General features: G+C 36.4%; 1 protein-coding gene across 1 annotated transcript; it reads left to right on the forward strand.

Moving 5' to 3' along the window:
• The first annotated feature begins 673 nt into the window (after nucleotides 1–673).
• LOC116177487 lies at nucleotides 674–5,086 on the forward strand. The gene is made up of 3 exons (XM_031496473.1): nucleotides 674–694; nucleotides 752–1,877; nucleotides 3,686–5,086. Exon 2 carries the CDS (start codon nucleotides 754–756, stop codon nucleotides 1,855–1,857), a length of 1,104 nt encoding a protein of 367 aa, XP_031352333.1. The 5' UTR covers nucleotides 674–694; nucleotides 752–753; the 3' UTR covers nucleotides 1,858–1,877; nucleotides 3,686–5,086.
• The last annotated feature ends 15,859 nt before the right edge of the window (nucleotides 5,087–20,945 follow it).

The raw sequence follows: 20,945 nt of genomic DNA on the forward strand, positions 1-20,945 counted from the left end.
CGCATGAATTGTTGTATTAGCTATTTTCATATTCATTCTTATTTTTTAATATCATAATAAATATTGTTCATTATATTATGTAATAGTACGTTTGTTTTCAACACCTTTCGTAAGTTGCAAGAATTGCGAGATCTGGGAATTGCTTGACATTGTAGAAAAATGTACTTCTTCTGAAACTACTTTAGAAACAAATACTTTTGTCTCTAAAAAGGGAGAAGGAATGCAATTTTCCTCTATAGTGAGGAAAGTAAAAAACAATTGCTACGTTAATGTTTTTGCCATTCGAGCGTTTCATACTATGCGATCAAAAAAGAGTTGCTGTCGAGTCGCCTTTGGAATTTTTGTTTACTTGGGAAATCATATTTAACTTGAACTTCCAAAGGCGACTCGACGTCAATCCTTTTTTGATTGCCCGTTATAACGTTACGTATAAACTTAAAAACTAGGCTCCGTATGAGTGTTTTCAACACTAGAAACAGGTACTAGATTAATAAACGGTTAATTTTATTTCACTTCAGTCCTTTCATATCACTTACTAGGTAGTACGCCCCTGGCGCTGCTACGTACCGCAATTTTAAAGCTAAAAATAACTAAAAGAAGAAAATCCTCTCCCCGTACTCCCCCCGTTGGCCCGTGACGGAACATATTCATTCTGCCTTTTGCGCTGCGCGTGATAAGTTCGTTACCGCTTTGTGTACGACGCTCGTAACGTAAGTTCTCTAATTTATTTACTTTTAGTTTTGTTTTTTAGACATGGAAGAGAGAAGCTTTAGCTCGTCAGATAATGACGAGGCGTTATCCGTTTTAGATCGTCTGAAACGTTTGGAAAGACGGGAGAGAAAATGGCGTAGAAAACGTTCTAAGCGTAAACATCGCCGCAATTCTCGCTCTCCGTCGACTCCGGACGAGACCCGATTTCGTCGTTCTCGGTCGAGGTCTCGCCACTCACATACTCTGCAGGACCGGACTCGCAGAAGTTCGGCCTCAGATAATGAAAGTTTTCTTCACTCTGAGATTGATCTGCACGTTGATCAGACCCCAGGAGGTTTAACAACGGAGGAGAATAAAGAGAACTCACCGACTTTGGTTATTGATAATGACGTAGTTTTGGATGATGATGTCTTAAATATTATTGGCGAAGATCCCGAAAAAGTTAAAAGTAATACTATTACTTTAAATACAGCTATTTGTTCCAGATGGAACAATTTTTTGCTCAATGGGGTACCAGAAAACGATTTAGCTTCTATAAAAAGGAAGTATAATTTAAACAGTAATCTGGAGTTAACCCCTCCGACAATCAACCAAGAATTGTCGCAAGTGACTAATTTAACAGTCCGGAAAAAAGACAGCTGCTATACTGATATTCAGTTACAGATAGCTCAGGGTCTTAATGCTTTAGGGTTGAGCATTTCAAATATTTTAAATGATCCAGACGGTTTATCGAAAGAGGTAAAAGAAAGTTTACTTTTACCTTTGTGGGATGCAGGCAAAATTTTTACTGACCTCTTCTATACTTTAACCAAAACAAGGCGCAACTTACTGCTTCCGATGCTCAACAAATCTATGCGAGATTTAGCAGAAGGAACCACTGCCGATAGATCCTTATTTGGGTCAAATTTCGGAGAGTTGGTTAAAACAGCAAAAGTGCTCGAAAGAACGAGCAAAGATCTGCTACCTCATTCTTCGAACAAACCAAGGTTTAAAAGTCTTGTACCCAAGGGACGTGAGGGACGACAGAGGGGTCAGTTTACAAAATTCACTCCCTCGACGGAGATGGGAAACAGACATCGCCCGGCCCGATACAGAAGGGAATCGAGGTCAGTCCAAGGGCGCCCTTACAAAAATTTTCGGAATTAATTAACTCTAATGAAAACCAGGTACGTTTTGCGGGTAGATTATTTATGTTTACTACAAACTGGGAACGAATCACTTCGAATCCGATAGTTTTGTCTTGGATATCAGGTTATCGTATCCCATTTGTTTACCCGCCAAGACAGGAACGGCCACCTTGTGTGAGTTCGTTCTCTTCGGAGCAGCACGCTCACCTGTTACAATCGGTCAACGATTTGTTAAAGTTGGGAGCTATTTGTGCTTGTACTCCACACAAAGATCAATACTTATCGGGGTTTTTTCTAGCAGATAAACCAAATGGGAAAAAACGATTCATCTTAAACCTAAAGCAACTTAATTTGTCGGTTAGACATTTTCACTTTAAAATGGAAGACTATAGAACTGCTTCAAAACTTCTGAATAAGGGTTACTTTATGACAACCTTAGATCTTAAAGATGCATATTTTTTGATTCCAATACACATTGAAGATAGAAAGTATCTAAGATTTAACTTCAATGGAAACTTATATGAGTTCACGTGCATCCCCTTTGGTTTATCTTCAGCTCCCTTCACATTTACTAAATTAATGAAACCTATTACTTCTTGTCTACGAAAAAAGGGAATTCCCTGTGTTAACTACTTAGATGACTTTTTAATTTTAGGGAGTTCTCATTTAGTTTGTTTAAATAATACCAAATTCGCACTCCAGCTACTGGAATCCTTAGGCTTTGTTGTTAACTACAACAAAAGTTCTCTCACCCCCTCTCAAAGAAAACAATTCCTGGGATTTATTTTTGATTCTGTAAATCTAACTTTGGAATTGCCCTTAGAAAAGAAGATTAGAATTACTGATTCTATACAATTTTTTCTTCACACTAAAACTTTTTCAATTAGAAAATTTGCTGCTTTTATCGGAGTTCTAGTGTCTGCCTGCCCAGCAGTACAGTACGGCTGGGTTTATACGAAGCTTTTGGAACGACAAAAATTTTTGGCCTTGAGGTCTAGTAATTCGAATTACGATTCCTCCATGTCTCTAAATGCTGGCATCCTACCTGATTTATGGTGGTGGGATCAACATATTATGTCATCACAACACAGTATCAGTTGCGATCCTTTTTTGAAGGAGATCTTTACGGATGCTTCGCTTTCTGGCTGGGGAGCTTGGTGCGATAACGTAAAGACTCATGGGTTTTGGAGTACTGTTGAGAGAAAGCAACACATAAATTTTTTAGAACTGAAAGCCATTTTTTATGGTCTGAAATCTTTTGCTAAGAATAGTTCAAAAGGTAAAATCCTAATTCGTACTGACAATACCACTGCTCTGTCGTACGTCAACAGGATGGGTGGTATTCAATACCCTCTTTTGAACGGGATTACTCGACAAATCTGGTCATGGTGCGAGAAGAACGAAATTTTTATTTTTGCTTCGTATATAAATTCTAAAGATAATTGGAGAGCGGACAAAGAATCTCGCTGTCGGTCTACAGAGACAGAATGGTCGCTAGCTCAAACCGCTTTTACACAAATTGTGTCGAATTTTGGAGCACCAGAGATAGACCTTTTTGCATCAAAATTGAATCATAAGTGTTGTAATTATGTCTCCTGGCTCCCGGACCCGAATTCGATAGCAGTGGATGCATTTACTCTTTGCTGGAGCAACCTTTTTTTCTATGCCTTCCCGCCTTTTTCACTTATTCTTAAAGTTTTACAAAAAATTGTCTCCGACAAAGCTGTGGGAATTATAGTTGTTCCAAAGTGGCCGTCCCAATCTTGGTACCCATTACTATTAGAATTATGTGATGGTCATCCTATGACTTTAGGTCCAAGTATGAATTTACTGACTTCTCCTTTTAGGGAAACCCGACCTCTTCCAAGGAACCTTACCCTGGTAGCAGTGCGTTTATCAGGGAAGCGTTAAAGAGACGAGGAGTACCGGATTGCGCTTTGGAGGTAATGATTCATTCGATATCCCGATCAACGGAAGCGCAATATAACACTACTTACAAGATGTGGTGGAAGTTTTGTCAACTCACAGGAAGTTCCTTGTTCTCTTCGGGACCGAAAGAAGTAATTAAATTCCTACACACTATTTTAACAAGAAAATCCTGCGGTTACGGATCATTTAATAGCCACAGGTCTGCACTTTCTCTTATTCTACCAGGAAATGTTGGAGAGGATATTCTACTGAAGCGTTACCTTAGAGGCATAGCAAATACTAGACCACCGAAGCCGTACACCAACACATGGAACCCACATCCAGTTTTGAATTTTCTCTCGAATTGGTTCCCAAACGAGAATCTCACTTTGAAACAATTATCCTTAAAATTATTAATGTTACTTTTATTAACTACTGGACAAAGGTTAAATGCAATTGCTCTAATCAGAATTGAGAACATTCGGGAATCCCCCTCAGGATTCCAAATTTTTATTTCTGATAAAGTGAAAACTACAAGGGTAGGGAAACCTCAACCCTACCTTCAAGCCTTCTACTTTAAGGATTTACCAGCGTTATGTGTAGGTAGTACGTTGAAAATTTTTCTTCAGCGTACTGCCCCCCTTAGAAAAAACAAATCCTTCTTATTCTTATCTATTAGAAGACCACATGGGATAGCTTCAAAGCAAACTTTGAGTAGGTGGATGAAAATGGTCCTACAAGATTCGGGAATTCCGACGGACCTATTTAAGCCTCATTCTACACGCCACGCGGCTACTTCGGTCGCCTTTAGGCAAGGAGTCTCAGTGGACGGCATTTTTCAATCGGCTGGTTGGGGAGAAGAATCTTCCTGTTTCGCACGATTCTATAACCGACCGATTATAAACGAAACGGAGTTTGCAAGAGCAGTGTTAAATTCTAATAACCTGTAAAATGTATTATTTTGTTATTAAATGCAACTTCAATGAATGCTTTAAACATCTACCTAGTAAGTGATATAAAAGGACTGAAGTGAAATAAAATTATACAATCAAACGAACTTACCTTAGTGAAGTTCGATCGTAATTTTATGAATCTTCAGTCCGAGATATCACTTCCCACCCACCCATGTGAACCTGTTCGGTTCCCCTTCGAAGTTGCAAGGGCTTACTTTAAAGAAATGAATATGTTCCGTCACGGGCCAACGGTGGGAATACGGGGAGAGGTTTTTCTTCTTTTAGTTATTTTTAGCTTTAAAATTGCGGTACGTAGCAGCGCCAGGGGCGTACTACCTAGTAAGTGATATCTCGGACTGAAGATTCATAAAATTACGATCGAACTTCACTAAGGTAAGTTCGTTTGATCGTATAATTAATAAGTAACGTTGCTCTTAACAAATTGCGCGAAAACGTCAACAGTGAAAAATAAGTATTTCGCGCATGGACAAAGTTGTATCTAAACATCAGCAAATTTAATGAATAATCAGTTCAGTTGTAGAAAAAATGTGTATACAGGGTGTCCCTAAAAGGTCTGTACAACGCGCTACCATGGGTTCTTGGTATCAAAATAGGACGATTTATCCCAACTTACCTCTATCCAAAAGTGCATCGGTAAGGCGCTATCTACCGCCAAAGATTTAAAAAAAAATCGTTATTTTTATTTTATCGGAAAATGGTTTTGCCGATTAAAATGAAATTCGGGATGTGAATGTCTAATGTAAAAAGGGTCTTTGTGATATCATCGTTTTGATTGTAGTTGCTATGTAGGTGGTAAAATACTGACCATCCACATCTGAAGAGGTCTAAAACTTTTTAACTACTATTTTGACGGTTCTGAATTTTTAGACACTGATAGACAGTTTACTTGCAAGCATTTTTGGTCTCTTGATGAATATCGCTATCTGTGATGGTTTACGATAAAAAAAAAATTTTAGGCATGATGAATGGCATGCACCATAAATGCGATTGTTCCTCAAAAAATCAGAAGATGGCTGTGAAACCTTAGAGTGGCGTAACGTTTGTTTGTTGTTTCTTAAACTAGAACAATTTACGTTTTGCTTGAAGACTTAAAATTTCATTGTTAAAATTGTAATATGGCCTTTCAATACAGTAACGCAGAGTTAACTGATATGCTATTAGTGTTTGGATACAGTCGTGGAAATGGTCGCCAATGCGTTAGGGAGTATACTCACAGGTTTCCAAATCGTCATAGCCTACTTCTTGCTTGCACTTGTGGTTTTTGAGGAACAATCGCATTTATGGTGCATGCCATTCATAATGCCTAAATTTTTTTTTATCGTAAACCATCACAGATAGCGATATTCATCAAGAGACCAAAAATGCTTGCAAGTAAACTGTCTATCAGTGTCTAAAAATTCAGAACTGTCAAAATAGTAGTTAAAAAGTTTTAGACCTCTTCAGATGTGGATGGTCAGTATTTTACCACCTACATAGCAACTACAATCAAAACGATGATATCACAAAGACCCTTTTTACATTAGACATTCACATCCCGAATTTCATTTTAATCGGCAAAACCATTTTCCGATAAAATAAAAATAACGATTTTTTTTTTAATCTTTGGCGGTAGATAGCGCCTTACCGAAGCACTTTTGGATAGAGGTAAGTTGGGTTAAATCGTCCTATTTTGATACCAAGAACCCCTGGTAGCGCGTTGTACAGACCTTTTAGGGACACCCTGTATAACACTATACAGCTCGGCGCAGTTATTTCGCGCATTTGACTGCTCGTCAAAATACCTTCAGTCTCAAATCTCAATGCCCGCAACTGAACTTCGCGCTATTGTTATATAAATAACTATTTATAAATTGATAAAATAGTAAGAGTCCCTTTAGAAAATTGACCCACATCAAATATAATATAATAGGTATAATTAAAAGGTAAAAGCACAACACTCGCCTATTAAGTTTACGAGTTTTTTTAATGTTAACATATTGGAATAATTGCATTGCATGTTCACTTTTAAGAAAGACTCGCTGGCACAAAGGCACGTTAAATAAAAACAAACCCATATTTTACATGTATCTGATCCTAATGATAAAAGAACTGTAATTAAACTTCGTGGAATAAAATATTAATCCTCCGCCGGTCCACAAAACTTGGTTAGATGTGTTTCGAGATCATTTGTTGAAGCTCAAGCTGATATGTGAACTTCGCGTAAGTTCCCAACTTCCTGTTTGATAAGAGGGAGTATTTTAGTTTTTCATCTGCCAAAGATATACGATCCCTCGAGTCATTCCCGCCATTTATAAGTTGAGGTAAAAGCCAACAAAAACAGTTCCGGAAATTAACCTCCCTTGTAAGCGTTCCATATGCACTAGTTTAATCTATTATAGCATTGAATATGTTTACTCTGTGCAGATTAATACAAAAACGCTTTCTAAATTACGAGAAACTAAACACGTTTTCCCAGAAAAGCCAGAGTACGTAATTCGGCGTAATGTATTGAACATAATTCTTTTCACAATACAACTCGTTTAGATAGCAAATGCGTAATTTCTTATGGTAATCGCATTATACCTACATTGATTCTACTGGTAACGTTTTATCGTCATACGGCAGCTCCACGTTAAAGGGGAACCCCTCGACACTAAATGCGATAAAAAAACAAATTTTTACGTATGTATTATGTATTCAGGTTGTATTTAAATCACGTTCTTCCGATTCCGTCGTTTCACCGATTTCCTGTTGGATTCTTGAATATAACATCTTTTTACAAAAAATTGAAGCAATTGCTACGTTTCGTTAGAAAATAACGCCAACTAAAGTAGTATGTACGTACCTACTACAGAACCTACGTAATCAACGAACCTATAAAAAGTGTAGACTAGACAGCACAAAAGTTATACCATTGAGAAATTAAATGTTATACGGCGACCAAGTAACACGGGGCTGTATTTTAGAATGCCATAAGGATAGAGTTTTGGGATAAAATTTTGGTAATGAAAAGGGTCAAGCGAAAATCCTGGACATTATTTCCTACGATAACCGCTAGAAGGGGAGAAACGCGAGTTTCTACAACATTTCAAATGGTATATGTCGAAAATGGCATGACCTTAGGAATCTAGAAATTCGGAACCAAAATGCTCCTAGGTATTTTGCTCCGTCTTGTTAAATAATGTCGTCAAAAAATACCATACCTTATAACATCCGTTTGGTTTCGAAGATTTAAATAACTTACTAAAGTATTGTTAATGTCGTAAGACAAAAGCTTACCTCAGAGGAGGTTATTGAAGTTGTTGAGGAAAACGATAAGCTAAAATCAGTTGCTAAAAAATACAGTCCAGATAAAACTACTCTGAGTGAATATATAAGAAAATACAAACAAAAGAATAGAACTACTCGATGAGTATTAAATTCAAAACAGCGCTAAATATTTACTGATGCCGATGAATGGGATTTAGCGGAGTTTGTTTTTATATGTACCACTTCCGATACACACTCCGTCAGTGCGTTATGATCCCCTTCAGTGGTGACGCACGGTCTCTCAGACCGACGAAAAGTATTTTTCAAATTTTTGTAAAAACGGCGCAGCGCATGGCACTGCTAGTTCTGCTAGCTTAATATTCTGCGTGTCTGAGTTTAACACCAGACGAACAACTTGATGAAGCAAGCCGTTCTTTGACAATTAACCCTTTCGGTCTGTCAGACCAACGTCACCGTTGGTGTACCTAAAAATTCAAGCTGCCACTGCACATTGTTTCAAACATAAATCAAGAACAATTCGGAAATTTGGGTATATTTAGTGCCGTGAGTAATTGGCCGCTTTCCGATGCATCGCCGCCATTGATGCTACGAAAATTCTAGCATTGCAACGCGCATCCCCCCGTAAGCTTAGTATTGTGTATAATTCAATTTAGTTACGAAGCTCTGGATAGGACACATAGGAAATTATTTTGAAAATTACAGTTGTAACTGGGAATTAGTTTATAATTTACAGTTGTAATTGGGAATTACACTAATTTACAGTTGTAACTGGGAATTATCCTTGACAGTTACAACGGTAAATTAGTTTATTTGTTACTCAGTTGTACACGTTGATTAACAAGACAAAACGCAAACGGGTAAACGTAATGTTTAAACGCTACTGACTTGTAAAACTGACAGCAGACCTGTAAAAATTTTACAAGTTAGTAATCTAGTAATTTCATTGGCCAGAATTAATGCGAAGTCTCTGTTACATGGATAACATGATATTTTAGACATTTCTTCAAGATTAATTTAAGAACTAATTATTTACGTTTACTATTGTTTACAAATGAGTAACAAATAAAATATTGTACATTATACGCCAGGTAATAGTTTTTACTGGCTCTAGGAGATGACAAGCTCGCCTAACGGCTCGCTAGTCAACTTCTATCGCCAGTAAAAACTCACTTACCTGGCTAATAATGTAAAATACTATTAATTCCCAGTTACAATTGTAAATTAGTGTAATTCTCAATTACAACTGTAAATTAAAAAACTAATTCCTAGTTACAACTGTAAATTAGTATAATTCCCAGTTACAACTGTAAATTAGCATAATTCCCAGTTACAACTGTAAATTAGTGTAATTCCCAATTACAACTGTAAATTATAAACTAATTCCCAGTTACAACTGTAAATTAGTAACGGGTGATCAAAAATGGGTTGCTGTCGAGTCGCCTTTGGAAGTTCAAGTTAAATACGATTTACCATGTAAACAAAAATTCCAAAGGTGACTCGACAGCAACTCATTTTTGATCGCACAGTATAGTTCCCAGTTACAAGTGTAATTTACAAAATAATTGCCTATGTGTCCTATCCAGAGCTTCGTAAGTTATGTTACAAGAATAAAATTTATTTTTTCGATTTATATGCCTTTGTTTATTTATTGACTGAACTTTTTCCTTTATTTTAAGCCAAGTTACATGCGTAGTAACTATGAAATCAAGCCAAAATCAAATTCGGTCTCTCAGACCGAGGTCACCACTGGTGTTCCATTCAGATTCCCCTGTATGTAACGTAGCCACTACCACAGCGTATCATCCACGATTTCGCAAACTTAATCCACGCGGGTCAGAGGTTCCACCAGGGGTTCCACTATAATAGTCTGAAGCTTCGGATCTTTCACTAATCTTCTCTAATGAGCTGGCGACGATATATTATGCAGGCACAGATTCGTTAATCTATGATGCAGGCAAAGGTAGTTTGACGATACGGGATGAAAGCGACAAACGGAAAGCGGATAAATGGTTTTAAGTTCTCTGGTTGTAAACAGATTTGGAAATCAGGTTTTCAGGTCAACAATGACAGAAAGAAGTGTCCTGCGAAGCAGAGCGATCTTCCTTCTATACCAAAATGATTAGTGATAAGAACGTGAAGGGGAAATGTTATTACATTGCCATGCTTTGTTATGTTTGTTATTGTAAGATAATGACATCTAGCGATCGCCAATGCAGTTAACTTTAAGGTAGTGTTCACACGCTCTAGAAATAAAATAGCGTCCATATTGTTACCTTACAGAGGTAAACGGCGCATAAACCTGGTGAGATTATAGCATAGAAATGTCGAAACACGTTTCTAAAACTACGTCACCAGAAAGAGGGCAGACAGTAACAGTTTGTTGTGCAGTAAATGGAATTGGGAATTGCATTCCATACGTTCCTGATAGTTTCTCGAGTTCGAGTTCAAGACTGTGCAAGGTGCTCTTGTAGGATCTGTTGCAGAAACTCATCCCATTGAATGGATAACTGTTGAGAATAGTTGTTTGTATATGGTACATTTCATCAAACACTACGAGTGAAAATTTAACCATTTTGAGTGATAATCCGCCTTTGGGGACGGCCAGCATTTTACTCAGCAATTAAGGGAATGATTGATTTTAGAAAACTTGTAAGCATTCGTGTTTTGTCGTCCACGACGACTGGTACAATCTTCTAGCAAGATACGCGTTTTGAATTTCGAAGCGACCAGTATAGTCCTCTAGAAACATTTGCGTTTTTATCGTGGGGGTGACTAGATTCTTGACGTGGTATCAGAAGTGACCAACATTTTAAGGTGTCGTTTCAAAAAAGTTAAATGGTTTTGTCCGAAAATAATAATTTTCAAAATTTACAGCTTGCGGAGAAAGTAATTGTCTTATTTAGCGGAAGCCCTCAAAATATTGCTTTTGAATAATAAAATAAACAAAAGGAATAAGAAATAAATAAAAGTTTCACCTTTGGTGTTAAAAGTACTCAATACAGGCTGGTTACACTCTGTAACCGGCTTATAGCTCAGTGGTAGAGCGTTGGGCTATAAATCCGGAGGTCGGGCGTTCGAACCTGGTTTGAGGTGAATTTTTCATCTGTGGCAGAGATGGGAATTTCCTTAGATCAGTTTCGAGCATTCTGCCGGCTACTCCGAATTAGATTTTCCTGCAGTTTTCCTAATTCGTAAGGTAGTATAGGAGTAGTATAGAACAACTTAAGACCTTCTGCAGGGGCACCTCTAAAAAGCATTATGCGGGTCACTCTGTAATTGGGCGTAAGCCTGTTGAGGGCCTAGAACAAGAGGGACAATAAATAAATAATTGAGAAATTTTTATTACTCAAATCAAACAAAATCCGAGTTCGAGTGGCGCCATCAAACAAATAACTTTCCTTTTTGTAAAAGATCAATAGGGTTATCTGTTGTGATTATTTATGACTGTATTAATTAAATTCTGTGCTATGTAGTTAAAAAGTTGCAACTAGTAAAAAAAGTTTCCCGGCCATTAACAGCGTTAAAGCAACCCCCAACGTTTCGCTATTTTCAAAATTTTACCCGGAGTCTACAATTTCTAGCAGAGTTTAAGACAGCAATCACCTTCAAACCAGCCGACGTCTGATAATCGTAAAAGGTTTTCCATTATACAACAAAACCGAATCTTTATCGGTGTAACAGGTGGTCGCTTTAGGATTAGAAAATGTTCGTTTTGATTTTAGAAAATTTCCTGTATTCCGGAAGTTTCGGGGTAGGATTCCACGAGTACATAAATAAAATCGGGTGGCAGAGAGACATTCTTAGTCAAATTTTGGGGGCCAATATATAAACAGGGCGACGAGTGCGGAATTTTCCGATGGCGGGATGTGAATTGTGCGGACCATTATTATATCGGGAGACAGGGATTCTAGTGATATTTCCAGTGTAAATCAGGTTTTTAAATCCGTCTTCCTAGTTAACAAACAGAGTATAGTATCATGATTCCATGCGTTTGAAGTACATAGCGATCAAAAACCCGATATACATAGCCCATATGTATATTGTATACGTTTAAGAAAAATTCCCTGTATATATTAAAGTTCGAGAAACCTGAAACTCGCATTTTGTTCCGAATTCAAATTATCATACATCTTTCGAGATTCACTTTCAACGAGCAGTCAAGCTTACCAGCAGAAAATCTGTTTGTATTGCCCAACACGTTTCACCATTTCGGCTACCTTTAAAAAGGAGAGACACAACTGTCAAAAAGAGAAAACGTTGACTCATCGATAAATCTACGTTATCTTGAATTTTTTATATTGTGTAAAAATAGGAGTCGATCGTTTTAGGGATTTTGTATAAAAAATTATGCTGAAAGTCCGCAGGAGTTTAGTCTGCGAACAAATTTGTATGTTTTTTATGAATGATAAGCGAACCTAAACCAAAGATCTTGGTGATTTTTTTCTCGTTAATTTGAATTTTTAGTTCATTGACTTCTTTTGTGTGGAATAAAATTTTATGTAGCATCCAAAGGCGGGTGTTCAAGTAATTACAAATAGTAAAACAACAATCTACATAATTAGTTAGATTTGGACGTGATCACGAGATAGACTTGAAATTTTAATTTATTTACATTAATATTTTCAATTAAGAAAAATGTAAATCAAAGAGGAGTTGGAACGATTTTATTTGTACCAATATATGCACACGTCCATTTACATTTTACATTAGCATTTATTTGAGAGGGATCAAACTAGATCATCAGATTTTACTTTTCAGATTGAAAGTGAAGAAAAAGAGGTTAACTTTTGCAAGGTCGGAGTCTTTAAAAGTATAATTATTACTGAGCTAGCCATGGTATTAATTATTTCATTACAAGAAGAAAATTTTACCACAGTGCCGTAGAGTTTAAATTCATTCAATTCGTTACAAGTGACGCATGGACATGGGGCTCTAATTAGCTTCCTGTAAAAGTCTCGTGCCTCAAATTAAAAAAAAAGGAAAAAAAATCGGTTTGGTTCGGTTCGGTTCACTCAGGAAGTGACCAGCCTCGGCTTCGACTCGTCTGGCCATATCTTCCTGCGCCCCGGAAAACATCCACTTTCCCGCCTTGGTACACAAAGTACTATTGCTTTTGTTCATTTTCCATGAAATACTGAAACAATTCTAAAATTACAATTAAATAGAAAATTCAAGCAGAAATGCGAGCTAATGAAGTGGTTGAGCAAGCCAACGTCTCATCAGATCTCCAAAACGGCAGCTATTATCACGATCAAAATTTCGAGGTTAGTTAATGATAAGTCGAAAATAAATAATCAACAAAAATACCCAGGTGCCTTCCGGTTCAAGGAGTTTTAGTAGTCACATCCTGGTCGTATCTCAAAAACGGCACATACAACACGATCCAATGTTTGTGGACGATTGATTTATATCACAAGTACTAAAATCCCATAAATACTATCAGCAATATTCTTATTCCGGGTGTCGAATTATCATTGAACGGCCACGAAAGTTTGATAGTAGGTATATGCGCCGTTCTCGAGACACGCGAAGGGGATGAGTATCTTCACTTCGGGTATATTCGGAAATCTTGCTCGCTGGTACTTATTGGCCGCTCTTATCACAGAGGTTAGTAATACAACCACTATCTTTAAAAAATACTATTTTCTATTAAATAAGATTGTCGCCTGAACGGTTGCATCATTGTTAAATAACGTAATACTGGAAGCAACGATTGGAATGTGAGTAATTTTGTGTGCAGGTAAAAAATAAACTATATGTTGTTCTTGCAAATGAATTAGCGAATCAGCAAATTATTGGAACGTTGGGATCACATTTCGTATCTAATTGAACGTCAATGTTGTATGAGTTAAAACAAGCTTACCTGATAATAACCCGAATAGAATGTGGAAAAAGTACGCCCGGTTATATAAAGCAATCGGATAGCTTTCCGTGACATATAAAATTCCTTTCCTACATTTAATTCAATTTAAATTAAATTGCATTATCGGTTTAACCCATTGTTTTTAGCGAGTACATTTCACTAGGAGCGTATATAGTAGCGGGATGCATACCTACAAAATTGTTAAACTAAATTTACAATATAATGTAGATTACGTATATCTGTGGTTCAAGGAACGTAAGAGACTTATTTTCTGTGTTGATCACTTTAAAATTAGTGGTTGTTTAAATGCGATGCCCATATCGTAAACAACCGTCAGTTTTAACGGAAGAGATGAAACTGAACATTTTCATTTTTGTGGAAGAGAATCCCATAAGAAATTTAAGGGAAATAGCGGCCGAATTTAATATCCCTTTATCATAACCTAAAAGCATACTATTTACTGTCGCTTTTATAAAAATCTAGAGACAGTGCAGAATGCGTACGCAAGGTTGCAAAAAATTAGGCGCCTTTGTGTGTTTTTAGCGCATTTCCACAAAAATAAAAAAAAAATGCGCTATTGTGGCCACTTTGTCCGTCCGTCCGTCCGTCCGTCCGTCCGCTAACTTTGCGACGCTACTAGTTTTTTATCTTAAGAGCTATTGTTCTACTTTTTTTCGCTATTTGGTTCGTTATGGTGTCGAGTCTTGTACCAAGGAAGGAATTTTTTCTGTACCGCTTACAAAAAAAGTTGTTGTAAAAAAAACAAAAAAACGTTTTTTACATGTTCCATAATTTTACACTTTTGCCGTTTATTAACGATCCTAGAGATCGTTTATAATTTTGCATTGCTATCTCTCGCCTGCCGGTTGATTTCTCCGTCTGTTCCTTTGTCTGTCTGTCCATCTATCTGTCCGTGTGAACGATAACTTTGTTTAGAAATGTTCGATCGCTTTTACATCTCCGTTAATTATGAACTGAATTGCATGAAATTCAATATGGGCATAGATTTAGCCATATAATACGCAATGCCAAAAGTTGAATCGAATCGATTCAAAATTCAGAGTGCCCTTTTCGCATCTCGACCATTTGTAAACCGAATTGCAAACTTTTTTACTTATAAAAGTATTTGAATGAAATTTGATACATAGGCACTTGGGATAAAGGAAAATCAAACGCAATTTCAAAATTTGGTTTTGCGCATGCGCAGTGCCAACTTTTTTATTTATGGAAGAATTTAAACGAAATTTGACACATAAGCACTTCGAATAAAGGAAAATCAAACGCCAATTTCAAAATTTGGTTTTGCGCATGCGCAGTGCCAACTTTTTTTATTTATGGAAGAATTTAAACGAAATTTATCCATAGGCACTTGGGATAAAGGAAAATCAAACGCCAATTTCAAAATTTGGTTTTGCGCATGCGCAGTGCCAACTTTTTTATCTATGGAACTATTTAAGTGAAATGTGATACTTAGGCGCTTGGAACAAAGGAAAATCTAACATTAGTTTTAAAATTTAGGTTTGCGCATGCGCAGTTCTAACTTTCTTATTTACAAAAGCATTGAAATGAAATTCTTCTCATAAACTGAAATTGAAGTAGCACGTCAACAATGGATTGCCCATGTGCAACGCTATTTTTCATATTTGTGGCCGGATTTTTACGATTTTAACAGAAGTTGCATCTTACAAATGGGAAATGAATGCAAGTGGAAATGCGCTTTATGTAAATCGTTTACGATTACTATTTAACTTGTTGTCATTTAAAAGTAGACATAGGCTTTGAATATAAATATTCAAAGACATAGGGAATCCCTACGTCTACTTCTAAATGAATAACACTGTATATTGTGGATACACTTCTAATGAAATTTTGTCGCATGAATTTAAGCCTGCGTAATACACGAGGTTTTAGTTACAAGCAATTATATGATGGCTATTAAATAATATTTTTGTTGAACTATATGCATTATACGCACTTATCTTTAGAAAAGTTCCTATGAATAAATTAACATTTATTGCATAAAATTTAATTTAAAGAAGGTAAATCCAAGGATTCCAATTAAATGTCCTAAGGGTGGTAAAAGGGTGATTACCGGTTTGATTCAATTAAATCAAATATTTCGATATTGTATAGTGTTTCATAATTTATCTACATACGGCGAAGCATATGACAGCTAATGATTTTGAAATTAGGTTTTCAAATTGTCACTATCTGAAACTCCATTTTGTAAATCAACAATAATACATATTGTATTAATGCTACGTAAATGCGAAGGCAATTATGTTAATATAAAAGGAAGTAGTAATTCATTATTAACCACCCGCAATATCAATTTTTATCACGGCACACTGACAAGCAGTATACAATTTAAGCAAATTCCTTTTTACACAGGTTGCGTGCGTAATTATTCAATTTGGCTAAGCGTTTTCGCGCGATACCGAAGTAATATATTAAATCACCAGAAAAAGCAAATATAGGGAAGATCCCCATTTATTTTTTAGATATTATACGGCTTTCTGTGTGAATGTTGATACACGCGTATAATAATAAATTGCAATAATAACCCCCATGAGGCGAGAAATTTAATATAACTCCGCTACGAATTAAATTAATTCGCAACCAATTATCATTTTAATTAAACGATACTGAAATGATTACACATTGCGTTGGAAATACAAGATTACAATGAGCATTCTCAATAATTCCTTAAATTTTCACATGTATAGAATTAGAATTTGAGAATGTGCTTACGTTACAAGTTTAGAAACAAAGATGAGATGCTACAAACAAAATTTTAACTTCTCAAAAAGACTTGCACGTCATTTTACGAAAGTCATTGTAGTTTTCCAATACCATACAACTGCACATACCAGACATATCTTGTTAATCGGTGATCAATAGAGTATTTCTAGTATAGTAATGAGCTAATTTGTTAAGTTACCAAACCAACTAATTTTGAGCGAATGAAATATTTCTCCAAAAAATCTCCGTGCGTAGTTTTTGAGAAGTTAAAAGTTAAAAATTGGTTAATAAAGAAAGATTCTACCTACATTTAGTTGGTCATTTGGAATTAAGTGGGCTTTAAAAGACCGAAATTAATTTTCGGCAGCGAACAAATTAATCATAACGACTTAATTGTTTTGATATTTCAATAGCACTCAACCGTTAACATCGTGACACTACTATGGTAGGCTATCGACCTTTAGCCGGGAAAGCTACGCTGGAACTACGTTTGGGTGAACTTTCGCGGGTAGATTTCATATTTGTTTCTCATGGTTTGTTAGAAAATGTGGATACTCAAAAACGCAGGCGTATTCAATTTCGGGAACACCTATTGGCAGTGTGTTCAAGTTCGCATATTTTAGATATAAACCTTCTACTGTTCGCCAACGTGCGGAAAAGCTTCCTGCTTGCGAAGTCGCGCCGCTAGAATGCAGCATGCTTGGAAAATTCATGGTTTTCATTGATGTGCAGACAGTGCCGCTTTTCACTAGTGATTCGGAGTTGCAAACATGGGAGTGCAGCACCAGCACGAGTACGTACGCTGAACAGTCGCAAAGATATTCTACTCCAGCAATAAATGCCACTAATTTCATTACACCAGAAAATCAATCGTAGAGATACTGAAACACAACAACTCCCTTAAAAACAAAGACTTTTAGATTACGCTGACTGCTATTGTTCGATTTATCAAAGACAAAGGGATCTGAACAAAAAGGGAGATTTAAAATTTACAAAGATATGTAATATTCTCACAACGGGATACCTACGCTTTTTTGTGTTAAGCATGTGAATAATAAAACTGCCAAAAAATTCTCGGAAATACATATTTCACATATATTCTCATTCGAAAAATGGTGGCAATAAATATGGGATGTACGTCCAATTTTGATATTTTATCACAGCGAACAGCAGCTGCTTAGTAAACAGGAAAATCCGTTTAGGGCATATTTTTTATGATAGGATGTCTCTATAAATGACATTTAATTATATTACTTAACATGATTATGTAAATTCGGCTACATTTTCTGTGGCTAGATCATCACCAACACTTTCTGGGTCTCTATCAATGTTGGTTCTACCTTGTGTTCGTTCATAGGTTTATGAAAATGTGCATACAGAAACAACATTTTGCAGTTCTGGAAAGGCATTTTAATAGATTTATAGTAAGAGGGTCGCGTTTTATTTTTACTTTACTAGAGTGAATCAACGATCTCTTATACACGTTGTAGTAATTATGAATTAAGAATTCCAAATTAGAGGGGGCCAAAAGATGCGTTTTTTATAAATAAGCGCAGCGTTGCAATCCAGTTTTCTTCTGTGTATTTCCCATTAAATATGCACGTTGCTCGGATGCATTCATTTTTGATTCGCTTCCATTTTTTAGCTTCTTGTTTACCGGCTTCATAACAAGCATTAAAACGGTCTTTAAATAAATTGATTTATAACTGTATTATTTAGCACTTACCTTGTATTCACACGTAAATTTACAACGCATTTATAAAACGAGCACCGATTTCACTATTTAATACTTCGGCATCCACGTTAAAACGAAAAACTAAACACAATTCAATTTTCTTATATCTATATCAAACAATAAACCTAGAAAAGTCTAGAAGCCAGATTATATTTCACAGAAATTCATTTATCGCCGATGACTTATCGACTTGATGGCGCCTTAATATCGCTCTAAAAAATTCGCTGCAATATTGTCGATTTTAGTTGGAAAAGACGCTGTATACAGCAGAACTGCTTATAGTATCTCACATGTTCAAACGACAAAAAATTGAACAAAATTTATCTCTGGTTGCCGGGTAGTCTATGGGCGTTTTTCCAACAAAATTGACTCCATTTCCATCTTTTCGTCAAGATCCACGTAGTTGTCAAAAATGTATCGGATGATCAGAAAAGATTGCAGGAAGTGGTAAAAAAGTGGCATTTTCTTAAATTCATGGCCAACTAACAAATTTCTTGAAATGTCACTTACATTCTTACGATGGACAAAATATTAAATACTCAATATTTAAAAACCAGCAAAACTTTGGAATATACGACTTTGGACACTTACAAACAAAAATTAGCTTATTTTTTGTAATTTTTGTAATAAGGCACAGTTGTAAAAATAGGTTTCTATTAAAAAAAACTTGCTTATGGCGTTTCTTTCAACTCAACTTTTCATGTTAGTTTTTGACCACTCTGTATTTATTCATAATCAAAATATCAACACAGTCCATTAAACCGGAACTGAGATCATAATCTGCGGAAGTTACATAGAAGCATATGACTCTATCGTCAATGGTAAATGCAAATCCCATATCTCTAGGGGCCCCTCAAGGTTAGACGCTAGTGCCACTTTTTAGCGCATTTCCACAGAAATTAAAAAATGCACTATTGTGGTCACTTTTTCCGTCCGCCTGTCCGTCTGTCCGCTCGTCCGTCCGCCCAGCCGTTGGGACGCTACTAGTTCTTTTTATCAAAAGAGCTATTTGGTTCGTTATTGTGTCGAGGCTTGCACCAAGGAAGGAATTTTTTTCTGCATTTATTGTTAAAAAAGTTAATGTAAAAAAACCAAAAAAAAAACATTTTTTACATGTTCCATAATTTTACACTTTTGCCGTTTATTAACGATCCTAGGGATCGTTTGGCTAAAACGGCAACTGGGTACCAATCTGTTCACAATACACAAGAGGCAAAAGCGTTACGGAGAAATTAATTTTAAAGGTAAAAGAAAATTACGGAAAATGACGGTACTTACAGAACTCACTTGAGACGGTAAAAATGCAAATGATCTGACTTACGGTAGTTATAAATGGCAAAAGATACCCACAACATCGAGCGTTTATCGTATAAAGAAATCCAGAGTTTGGGGAAGTGAAATTGGGAACTTCTAGCTCCTCGCTGTATTTACGACTAAAGCGATTCATCTTAATTCGGTTTTTAATTAATTGCCCGGCCTGCAAAATATAAGATAGAAATCGGACATCCCCTTTTTTAAGCGCGCTCATTTTGTAATAACTTGGAACGCCGTCTACCGGTTTTTTTCTGCAACTCATTAAAACGTCATTCATTTACCATGCTTACCCAATTAAGTGCATTCAAACTTCAATGCTCATTAACCAATTAACCCCTAGGCCTGATTGTAATTTGCCGACGCAACAACTGTTGTCATTATCTACATTCCGGCATGTCTGTAAGACTGATAACGTGTAAACAACTCGACTTGAAACTCGTTTCTATCCCGGTTTTCGCTTTTTATGGGAATCTAAATTCTTAATAATTACTTAACGATGCTGAAATCTTAAAATTTTAATTCACTCCCTTCTTCCCTGATAAGAGAGCATTAGGCGGCCGCCAAAAAACAATCCAAATAATCCCCCTTGAACGGTTTGAATCCTGATAAATTCATTACAAAACTTACGTGCTTAGTGGCGCCGCGGTGCGGCGGTACAAAAAACAGTTACACAATATTGTAAACATAGAAAACTCACTCCTCCAGCAAATAATTAACTTCAGAAACCCCTTAGTAACGCAGCGCCAAACTTACAACGCTTCCTTATACCGGGTGTTCAGGAAAGCTGGACGACTTAACAAATGTACGGTGCGGTCATAACTTCTGGTATGAACTTCGAGACGGAAAACGGGCGCTTCGATACAAGGTTACAACAGATTTTTGACGCAGTTCGATGTGAATCCTCTAAAGCTTTCCAGCGAGCGGTATAAGACGTCTTCCGACACTGGAGACATTGTTATTGACATATTCAACATACAGATATATTATTATGTATCTGTTTCCTGCCACAAACACTATATAGGTTCACCGTCAGTATCTTGTACCCCCTTGTTGTGTAAGGGAATCTTCAAATTTCACATTTCTTTTTGTAGCACTTACGGTTTTAATAGACATGATAATTAAATTTATTTAAGCAATAAATATGCCGACTGTGCACATTTGTTTAACGAGTGAAATACATTTTTTAGCAATCTTAATTTGTAAATAAACACATTGGAAATGGGTTGCCTAAAAAAATTAAGTCAACTTTTACATTGATGCGTACCCCACGATCAACTGTTACGCTGCGTCCTTCTCTTTCACATGGAACAGTACGGTTGTCG

The sequence above is a fragment of the Photinus pyralis genome, unplaced genomic scaffold, assembly GCF_008802855.1.
Source record: "Photinus pyralis isolate 1611_PpyrPB1 unplaced genomic scaffold, Ppyr1.3 Ppyr1.4_LG7, whole genome shotgun sequence".
NCBI lineage: Eukaryota > Metazoa > Arthropoda > Insecta > Coleoptera > Lampyridae > Photinus > Photinus pyralis.

Bases quoted from the DNA above. Each gene is read 5' to 3' on its own strand.
- LOC116177487 (XM_031496473.1), top strand. From the start codon at position 754: ATGGAAGAGAGAAGCTTTAGCTCGTCAGATAATGACGAGGCGTTATCC.